General features: G+C 24.9%; 1 protein-coding gene across 1 annotated transcript in view; it reads right to left on the bottom strand.

The window, feature by feature from the left end:
- The window catches only part of LOC105845510 (E3 ubiquitin-protein ligase RNF216), a 91126-nt gene that overhangs the window by 25460 nt on the left and 53604 nt on the right, over nucleotides 1–12062 (bottom strand). Inside the window, exons 8-12 of the mRNA XM_065803866.1 lie at nucleotides 9789–9854; nucleotides 9401–9515; nucleotides 5787–5886; nucleotides 2516–2594; nucleotides 562–659 (exon numbers count right to left, since the gene is read on the bottom strand). Of these exons, the coding sequence (XP_065659938.1) occupies nucleotides 562–659; nucleotides 2516–2594; nucleotides 5787–5886; nucleotides 9401–9515; nucleotides 9789–9854 (458 nt within the window). The remainder of the gene's footprint in view (nucleotides 1–561; nucleotides 660–2515; nucleotides 2595–5786; nucleotides 5887–9400; nucleotides 9516–9788; nucleotides 9855–12062) is intronic.

Raw genomic sequence — 12062 nt, 5'->3', positions numbered from 1 at the left:
ATAATGAATATAGGCAAATACTGAATTTTATTTTCAAGTTTTATCAAAATTTGAAAGTAGAGGATATAACATATGTCAGATTTAGATAAATAAAAAGTTATTATGGTAATTTAAATCAACTTTTAATTTGAACAAGTAGGGTGCATATTTGTTTAATATTATTGTAGTTTAGCTAATTTAGTTAGCTAATTTCTCAATTGTTTTTGGAGTAAAGTAGAAATGATTTTTCAAACAAAATATATGATAAGTAAAATATCTATAATTAACACACAGTTACCACAATATGTATCTATAGTTACCACAGTATGTATCTATAGTTACCACAATATGTATCTATAGTTACCACAATATGTATCTATATTTACTATATATTTACCATAATATATATCTATAGTTAACACATAGTTGCTGCAATAGATCTATAGTTACCACATAAATACATGAATAACGCAAAGTAAAGATATGTTTAATAAAAAATATATAACAGACTTACTATATATAATACATTACTATATATATATAACTACATATTATATCATACATATATAGGTTTACACTTACTATGAAGTACGCAAAGAAGTTTCAGAACGATTTTCTACTTCTGTACATGGTTTTCCGAAATGTTCTTCCCAATCAACTTTACAATATCTACAAATTTCCTATAAAAGAATATATACATACAAACATATATAGGAGCTATCTAAAAATATTAATTACCAGTAGTAATAATGAGGTATCAGTCCTTCTTTGCACACATTTGACTTGACTTACCAAATACATATTTATAAACGAGAATAGGTTTGAGAAACAGTATTTTTTAACAGTTTTTGCACCATGTTTTTATGTTCTTTAAAACTTGTGTGCAAATTGATGTTAATGTATTAATTCTGTTTTTACCTTTTTCACAATTATAACATGGTTATTTCACAATACAATTATAACATGGTTATTTCACAATACAATGATAACATGGTAATTTGTTTTGATAGCATCATTTTTTTATTGCATTTTTATAATAGTCTGCTCAGAACCATAACCATAGTGTCTATAAAAAAAAATGTCATTCACCTCCCCAAGATAGAGGGCCACTTTATTTAAGACTACATGTAAGCTGCTTTTTTTATTGTGGTTACAAAACTATAATTCCAAAACACACTTGATGATTAAGTCATCAGAGAAAAAAGTTGAACTCAGTACCACAAGGTATGTGATGGGGATCAAACTCTGAACTTCTTGCTTACAAAGCGGGTGTTCTACCACTAATACCGCAACTTGCAGGTGTTCTACCACTACTACCACAACTTGTGGGTGCTCTACCACTACACAACTACCGCAATTTGTGACTATTATTATACTATTAAAGTTAATGCTGAGAACTTAAAGTTTTCACCATTATCATTTTTACATTAATAATGAGATGACAATCGCAAAGCATCATTTTAACATCATTTTCAACTTGCCTGTGGATAATCAGCATGAATATGAGGTTGGGTTACTCATAATTGCATTACTCTAGGTCATCATTACATGGAAGTATACAAATTTATAAGTAAGTACATTTAGTCTGTAGGTAATTTAATTCCGACAGCTCCAAATGTACAAATAATGACAGTTCTGAATGGATTAATAATGATAACTTTTGACAAAATAATGACAACTTTGGATAATAATCCTTGCTTACATGGTCCTTGCTACAAAGATTTTTTTAATGGCAATTTATTTTAATGACAACTCTGAATGGACTAATAATAACAATTCTGAATGGACAATAATGGCCTTTGCTACAAAGCACAAATTGTATTATTTTGGGTGGAAGAAACATAATAACATCAAGGTAATAAAATCTACTAAATTGATCTTAACCAACTAAAAAATGTGGGAACCAAATAGAAAATTAGCCAAAGCCAAATAGAAAACTAACCAAAGCACTTGCAAATTATAATAAAAATCTTAGAAAAACCTTCTGATGGCAACCAAACTATATTAACTTGGTTTGAAAAAAAATACATTTGTCTTTTCACCAATAAAATTATTTTTGATTTTTAAAGTCTAGTAAAATCTTTCCAATAGATTCAAAAAGAAAATAGAATTCCTTTCATCAGTAAGCTCAATCATGAAGAAATATAATCTGATTTGTATTGATGCAAGTGTCACTGGGCAAAAGATAAAAATGCAAATTATCAGTATAATAAATAGAAATGTTATCATTAATGTAAAGAAAAATAAATTTGTTTTTTCAGCTAAACTAGATTTAAAATTTCAAAAAAATAAACATAATAAATGATACAAAAGTTACAAAACTAAGAAAAAAGAAAAGGAAAAAAAAAGATATTATACAAAAATCACTGTATAAAAAAGACAAACAAAAAGAGAGAGAGAGAGACAAATTTTTTTCAAAGTCCTAATGATTTTTGCTATTGATATTTTCATCTATACGAATTGATAATACAAATTTTTAGGAAAAAAAAAATATAATGTATAAAAATCGGTAATACAAACTTTAAGGAAGACTTACTTTCATACAAGTTTCATTTTGACATTTGAAGACTTTGTCACCATCAGGCATCTCAGCAGCAAATTCACAACCAGGACACCTGAACATAACAATGAACATAAAAATGAACATAATATCCTAAACATAACAACCAGGACACATAAACATAACAATGAATATAACAACCTAAACATAACAACCATGACACCTGAACATAACAATAAGGAATAAAGATCAATTAAGATAAATTATTTATATACCTGATTACCTTATAAACCTGATAAATAAATTTTTTATTAACCCCATGCACACTGGGCCAGAATTTTTTTTCTGTGGTCAAAACTCCCAAAAAGGTCAAATCTTCTAAACTTTCTTTTTAGATTATTATTGAAACATTGGTGCTTTACTCTACTCAAAAATGTCTCCGTTTAATTACTAGAGATGAAGGCAAGCTTGCTAGAACCATTCATAATGGCTTTAAAATTGTCAAGTTTTCGCAAATTTTTTTTCCAAAAATACTTATCCTCAAAATCTACATAACTTTTTTCAATTTCAAAAGCTTTGGACTATTTTTATTTTAAATAAACATATTAACTTAGTGCTTATAAAAAGTATATGTTTTAGTTATATATTTGTATTTAAATTATTCATAATATGTCTTAGAATTGTTGGTATTTTAAAGGTGTTTTTCTAAACTTCCTTATCTTCCTTTTTCTAAATGCCACTCGAAGGATGTTTAATTTTCTGATTTTTGCATTTACTAAACAGCAGTTATTGTTCAAAAAAAACCCCCAGCTGCGACCATGTATTCTTTATGATATATTTTTTAGTTCAAAATCAACAACTTTTTTTGCTTTTATAAAAAGACCAATTTAAAGTTAAGATAATTATTTAAGGAATAAAGTTTTTTTATGTTTTTATTTAATTTTATTAAACACATAGAACCATAATTGTTTAAAACAAACTTTTTTTTATTATCTTAATGTTTTTAAAAAAGGAAAATCATTTCACTATAAATAAATAAAAATCAAATATTTAAGTATTCGATTCCAACCAAATGCCGCTCTATTGAAATTGGATATAATGGTATTTAGGAAGTATAAAGGTTGTTTAAAACTATTAATTAAAATCAGCTGCGACTAGCTCTAATTTAGACTTAAAATCGATTTTGAAATTTCAAGATTTTAGACTAATTTAATTCTTACTTTACATCGTGAAGGCATCGTGACAAGAAAAAATTTATTTGTCTGGAAATTTGAAGTTTATATAATATTATATGATTATATGAAGACTAACTAGTTAATAATTGCAGTGATTCGATTGCAATTAATGTACCGAAAGTAATAAAATTATTTGAATAAATTTACACTAAATTATAGATATTCAAATTTTCTCTTGAAGCAGCATTATTCAAACTCTTATCTTAAAAATAATCAAGTTATCTTATAAAAATGTTTAATAACATAACTTGACTTGAAGTATTTGAAAAAATTAAAGACACTATTTCATCCTAACTTACGTCATAACAAATTGTAGATCAGTAAAACAGTATGCTCAAAAACGAATTAAACGTATCCCATCAATTTAAATGATGATCTTACTCGCTTTGAAAAAGGTCTTCTCAAATTTGTATGCAAATGCCTTTCAAAACTTAGAAAAAAAAATATTCTAGCAATTTTTTAAGTGGCAAGTCATATAGTTAGTGTAGTTCACTAAAAATCTATATGAAGAATGTTAGTGACTAATAGTTTAATGAATAACATTGACAGTAAATGCAAGTGTCCAACTTCAATTTTCTGATAGTGTCGATATTTATTTTTCATGCTTAAGGCTTTTTAAAGTTTGCAATGTTACAATTTTTTATTCAAAGCGCTAATTAGTCTAAAATCTTGAAATTTCAAAATCGATTTTAAGTCTAAATTAGAGCTAGTCGCAGCTGATTTTAATTAATAGTTTTAAACAACTTTTATACTTCCTAAATACCATTAATTTCAAAATACTTTATAAAAAACTTTTATATTTCCTAAATACCATTCCAATTTCAATAGAGCGGCATTTGGTTGGAATCGAATACTTAAATATTTGATTTTTATGTATTTACAGTGAAATGATTTTCCTTTTTTTTTCCTTTTTTAAAAAACATTAAGATAATAAAAAAAAAAGTTTATTTTAAACAATTAGGGTTCTATGTGTTTAATAAAATTAAATAAAAACATAAAAAAACTATGTTCCTTGAAAAATTATCTTAACTTTAAAAATAAAAAACACCTTTAAAATACCAACAATTCTAAGACATATTATGAATAATTAAAATACAAATATATAACTAAAACATATACTTTTTATAAGCACTAAGTTAATATGTTTTTTTTAAATAAAAATAGTCCAAAGCTTTTGAAATTGAAAAAAGTTATGTAGATTTTGAGGATAAGTATTTTTGAAAAAAAAAAATTTGCAAAAACTTGACAATTTTAAAGCCATTATGAATGGTTCTAGCAAGCTTGCCTTCATCTCTAGTAATTAAACGGATACATTTTTGAGTAGAGTAAAGCACCTATGTTTCAATAATAAACTAAAAAGAAAGTTTAGAAGATTTGACTTTTTTGGGACTTTTGGCCACTGAAAAAAAATTCTGGCCCACTGTGCCATGGTAAAAAACTAAAGCTTCAAAAATTCTAAAAAAAGATTTATAAGATCTTTTATTGAGTATGCTATCTCTCCTTGGGTGCCTTTTATAAAAACAAATACATTTAATTTTAGCCTATTCAATGCAAAACAAATAAAATGTAGACACTGTTTAAAAATTACAAAGTTATTTTCAAGTTTTACCAAAAATATTTGATTTATAACTATAGGTAATTATATATAGGTAACTATAGCGATTATAGATAACTATAGTGATTAACAACAACATAAGTATTACTCAGCGTAGTTAAGAAAAGATCTAAACAAGTGAAAAATTACAGTTAACTCTGTTAAAACTAAAAAAAAAAAATTTAATTTCTTGCAAACATTTCTTTTGTTAAAACTTTTTACTTACAGTTTTAATATTATTTGTATTTACATTATCAACTCATCAATATCATAAGCTCATCAACATCAGACTATAGTTTTTGATGATAACTCCAAAAATACAATAAGTTTTTTTTTACATTGACAACACAACCTAACTTTTTTTACTTTTCTCTATGATAACTCCTTCTCTTGAAGTTTTCTTTCCAGATATCAAAATTGGTTTTACTGATTTCATAATACCTAAATTTATTAATGTATATAATTTTTGAATGATTACCTCACTAAGTTATTTAAATTTGCTAGTTTTAAATCTTCTTCCTGTACACGCTCATGGTATTTCTCTAGCTCTTTTTTAGAGAGAACCTTTTCAAGCTGACCTATTATTGAATTAAAAATTTATTAAAAACTGTTTTATTACAACAATTAAAACATTAACTTATTAACATAAAAAATTACAAGAAAACTTATTTTCAAAAAAAAAATTTTTGTAAATAAGTATAATGTTTTATGAAAGTATTACAATTTTAAACTTGACCAAAACTTTAAACTTTCATTATTTACACTTCAATATCATTGCACTTATTACTAACACTGCTACTATCAATTCACTGTATAAACTTTCGCTGTATTTTATACTGCTACCTGTGGTAGCAGTATAAAATAGATATGCATTATCTAAAAAAAATTAATAAATAGCAATGCATTATCTAAAATAAAACACAAAAATCTTTCGATTTATTTATTTTAGTACATATTTAACTCCACAAGACCAAACAAATACAAAAGACTTTTAATTATTATTTATGTTAATTTTTTAAATTTCCACTATCCCTATCTATCCTTCAGCTATTATTTCTCTCAATATTATAACTCCAAAACTTTGATAACTGGCTGGTGCATGGATAAAAGGCTGTTGCATAGAGAAACCAGATCTCTGTTACAGAAACAATTTGCTTCAACAATTTAACCTCATCATTTCTTAGTTTTTAGTTTTTTAAAATTTGCATTAAATAATCTTTTATTTAATTCAAAGTGTTTTCAAACTTAAAAATTTTTCTGCAGGAAAAAAAAATTCACATGGATAATTTTTCCTACAATAGATGCAAAGGAGTTTAGGTTTGGGCAGACAATGTATTGACTATTTTTTTTTTAAACATGTTTTAAAGTTTAGGATTATAACAACAGTTAAAGAAATAAAAAAGATAAGAAAATTAGAATAGAAACAAAGACTGTTTAACTGCAAGCCTTGTTTTAAAGCGATTTACATATACCTTAAGTGATTTTATGAAAGCAGTAAGCAATTTTGGTTAAGCAACTATTTTATAATTTTTTAACTTTTAAATTATTTTATAAGGGGTAAGATAAAAGAAGTAATTAATTAAAAAAAAAACCACATTAACTTTTGAATGACATTTATGTAAAAATACTTGTTACAAAAGTTTGAATGACAACTATGTTAGATATAAGCGCTATTTACTAATAAAAAAAACAAATTAAAAATTTATTTTTATTTTGTTTTTATTTTATTGTAATGATTGATTTTTTTTGCTTGAAAAATGCTAATACTTTAAGCTTGAAGATCATAATAATATAATTTAAGTCTGATAAAAAATATATGATTTAATTTAAAACTAATTTAATAAAAATATATAAATTTATTCTGATAAAAAAAAAATATAATTTAATTTAGATTTAAAAAATACATAATTTAATTTTGATTAAAAAATATATTTAAGTTTATTAAAATTAAAGTTAATGCTTAGGTTTAACTTAACTGTCAAATTTATTTAAAATATTACTATTAGTATCGTTCAATATCTAAATTTTATTTATTCTTAAAAAAAAATTAGCTCATTTTTATTGCAATTATTTTTTTGGTTTTCCTTCCTAAACTTTTTTTTACTCAAAATAAAATTTTAAATGCTGCATCAAAAATATGCACGAAACTAAAGTCAAACTTTTTTTTTCAAAACACAAGTTAAATTGCAGTGAATAATTTTTAATAAATGATATATACAGTGATATAATTTTAATAAACAATGTTTGGAAAAATAATTGTTGCTTTCACAACAAAATCGTTAATAAAATAATAAACTTTTAATAAATAAATTAAATAAATAACTGTAATTTTTTATTTATTTCTTGCTAATTTTTAAAAATAAAATATTATTTGTAGTTGCAAAGCCGCAATTAGAAATTTAAAAAATAATCATTTTAAAAATTCAAAAATTTAACATATTTTAATTCATTCATGCAAATGTTCAGAAAAGAAAGAAATTTGTTAATATCAAACATTTTTTTAAATATAATATTAAATTTAATTATTTAATATTAAAAAAAAGTAAAAGAAAATGAACATTCCCCTATAGTAATAATAAAAACCCATTAAATAACATTTAACTTGTCTTGCGGTAATTAATATTATTGCAGTAATTTAAAAAAATTAATGTCTTTAAAAAATAAAGAGAATTTTATAAGGTCAAATTCACATTAGGCTCTAATTTTTTTTATTTGTTTCAATTCACCTCCTCAAAGCCAAGAAGGCCACTACAGTAGAGGAGGCTACCTTTAGTTGTAGTTACAACCCTCTCTCAAGTCTTTAACTCTGAAATATGAACCTTGACCAACAAGACCGCTGTGCGGAGAAACAAGTTGAGCATGGTACTACCTGAGACGTGGTGGGGATCGAACTTGGAACATCTCACTTACGAGGCAAGCACTCTACCACTGCACTACTACCGCATTAATACAAATTTAAAAAACTATGAATAAAAACAAATTTACAAAATTATAAATACTTAAACAGTAAATAAAACATAAAACAGAAGCTCTTATATGTTTTGAAATGATTTTAATATTGCATAGATACTGTAACATTAATTGGTGGTTGAACTAGTAACAGGAGATAGCCAAATAGAAATTGAACTATTAACAGAAGATCATCAAATAGTGGTTGAATTATTACCAGGAGATTGTCAAATAGAGGTTCAACTATTAACAATGGTTTTATATAGATTCAAACGTTAAAGACTTAAACATCAAAGAGAATAAAATTAAATATTAAATACCAAAACAAAATTACCAAATTTACCATTTAATTTACTAGAAATTTTACTGTTTTGAAACATTTTCAAAGTTAATGATTTGGTACGAAGCATCATTTTTAGTTTATAAATAGACATAGTAGGATGCATGAAATTGCACTAAAGGGCAACTTTTCATGTCTTTTATGGTAATTACTTGGTAAAAACTTAGCTATTTCTATTTTATCTGATAAATCAGTTTTCATTTTTTTAATTCAGCTATAGATATCACTTTCTTGCCATTATTTTTAATGTTTTGGGTGTTTGAGTTCAAAGTGTTTTTATAGTACTTGGACCAAGTTTAAAAATATGGCAGCATATTTTTTCTCTGTTTTTTATTTTTTAGATCTATTTTCAAAAGTTTTCTTCAGAGTTTTTAAAACCTTATACTAAACTACTAAACGCAGCTTAGCTAACATTTCTAAAGGATTCATTTTATGCATTTCTGAGAAGGTGAATTCAGATGTATTTCTAAATAATGAATTTGACTGCAAATTCAAATAATTAATGTAGCAAAATTATAAAAAAATAATGGGATATTTAGGTCAGTTTCTCCTTCAACTTTCTGATGATTCTGAAGGAAAAACTGACAATAGAAGCTCAAGCTAGATATATTTTTTAAAAATAACTTTTACATTTTAAATATATATATATATATATATATATATATATATATATATTATATATATATATATATATATATATATATATATATATATATATATATATATATATATATATATATATATATATATTTATATATAAATATAAAGAAAAAGGGAGTAGTAAAATTTAAAATAAAACTTACTTAAAGGAAACGTGCTACTACATGAGTCTGCCATACAATACAATTGCAACTTTCCTGCTCCATAAACAGCCTCATTGGAGTACTGCCTCAAACAATTCTTGCAAAAAAGATGACCCTGTAAAAAAAACAACTTTAGCAAAAAAATTGTAAACAATCAAAAAAACAAAATCATTCAATTGAATAAAAAAGGTGATCCTACACTAGATAATAAAAGATAGAAACCATATAGTATAATAACCATAGGAACCATGGTAACCATGCAAAATATATTAAGAAAAGAGTAGAACATTAAGACTAAAAGTAAAATTGAAAAATATTTTAGAAAATTTTTAAAAAAAACATGTTAGACACCTTAGATATCTTATATAAGCATATATCATGTTAATACCTCCAAACATTGGATCATCTCTTCAAAATTTGCATCATCGTAACAGCAGCTGCATTCCACAGTTTCCTAAATAAAATTAAAAAATTTAAAAAATATATATGTATATATATGTGTGTGTGTCTATATATGTATATATATATATATATATATATATATATATATATATATATATATATATATATATATATATATATATATATATTTGATTTTTTGACGAGATTAAATAAAAATAACTACATGATTTTTATTATTAAAAGTTTCATGCGTTTAGCAATCATTAGGTAAAAAATACATTGTTTTTTTCGTTAAAAAATATACTCAATATACATCGTGGCATTCAAAAACAATTATAAAACTATAACTATTTGCGAGCCTCGTTTGGTTTTTTAATCTTTGGGCTCGTGGTTGTCAAGCAAGAACTTGCTTTCGTGACGGCACTTAAATATAACTTCTGTTTTTTTAATTTAATAATTTTTGCGTACCTTTGTAAGATATTATGCAAAGTTTTTCCTGAAGGCAAAGCAAGCATTTTTTTGTTACATCGCTGTAGACGGGGACTTATTTAATTATTGACCAAGTTAATTTTGGTGTTATTTTTAAGTTTTCTTTTATCTGCCATATATACTCTAAAAGGGTGGTTGAATTTTTCATCTTTTTATTTGTGAATGAGTGTTTGTGGTTAGCCCATCTTTTCTTCCATTCACCTTCTGCTAGGCCAATATATACTTTTTCTGGGGTGTTAGGGGGGGGATACTATACATTTATAAATAACATTAGAGGCTCTACATTTTCCTACTATATGGCAGTTTTCTTTCTTTATGCAATTGCAGAGTGGGTATTCTTTTGGTTTTTCTGAACTAATTTTCTTGTTGTGGCTTTTTATTATACTTTCGATATTTTTGGTGCAGCTGTAACTCAATTTGATGGTGTTTCAATTGAATAGTTTACTTAGGGGTGGGATGTTGGAAAGTGTTTGTCGATTAGGTTTAGGAAGATATGACCGACATTGGTAGAAACGCTTTTACTGTACAGGGGGTTAAACCATATTATATTTCTTTTTCTTGTCTTTTTTTCTCTTTTTTGGGGGTTATACTTTAAATTAAAATTAGTGAAGCCATTTTTTCTTAATTCATCTTCGTATTCTGGTATAGATAAATTAAATGTTTTTTCATTTGAGGAATTTTGTGATAATCTGTTGTTGATAGAGATAGGGATTTGCTTTATTATTTGCAGAAGGTGGTTGGAATCAGAGTGGATGTAACGTAGATATTCATTTGGTTTTTTGAAAGATTGGTAGGAGCTTTTTTCTAAATTAAAGGATACATCTAAGAAGTTGACTGCGGGTAGGTTTGCTTGGATCTCTATTTTAAAACCGATCATTTTTATTACTCTAATTATGTTTTTTCGTATTCTATCAATCTGTGATCCAGTTTTTTTACGAAGTACCACCAGACCATCGTCACGATATAGTCCAACGTCTTCTTTATTTATTATTTTAGATAGTGAGTCTAATATATATAGGCCCACCAGTTCACAAACTTCTGCACCGTCAAAACAACCCATTGTGACATCAAAGAAGTCGTGTGCTAAGTTTTTCTTCCATGTTTCGTTTTTAAAAAAAAGCAAGGACTTTCTGCAATATTTAATGACTCTGATGTTCTCTTCGCTAATACTTGTGTGTTTTTTTGCAAACAGTATTGCATTACTTAGTATTTCTGATGTAACAGTGGGGTAAAAATCGATGTCAAATTGAATAAAAACGCAATGTTTTTGAACGCCACGATGTTTATTGAGTATATTTTTTAATGAAAAAAACAATGTATTTTTTACCTGATGATTGCTAAACGCATGAAACTTTTAGTAGTAAAAATCATGTAGTTATTTTTATTTAATCTCGTCAAAAAATCAATTGTATAGGTCTGATATCATTTATCGAGCACTCTTGCTGAATCTATGCTCACAGTAAAATGAAACTTATTTATATATATATATATATATATATATATATATATATATATATATATATATATATATATATATATATATATATATATATATATATATATATATATATATATATATATATATATATATATATATATATATATATATATATATATATATATATATATATATATATATATATATATATATATATATATATATATATATATATATATAGGGTGTGAAAAAAAGTTCACATTAAAAAATATCAACAGCAAAAACAGCAAAAGTTCCTGTACAAGACAAGAAACAAATTACACTTTAATTTAA

Source organism: Hydra vulgaris, chromosome 08, assembly GCF_038396675.1.
Source record: "Hydra vulgaris chromosome 08, alternate assembly HydraT2T_AEP".
NCBI lineage: Eukaryota > Metazoa > Cnidaria > Hydrozoa > Anthoathecata > Hydridae > Hydra > Hydra vulgaris.
This window is presented reverse-complemented; position numbering and strand designations above follow the sequence as displayed.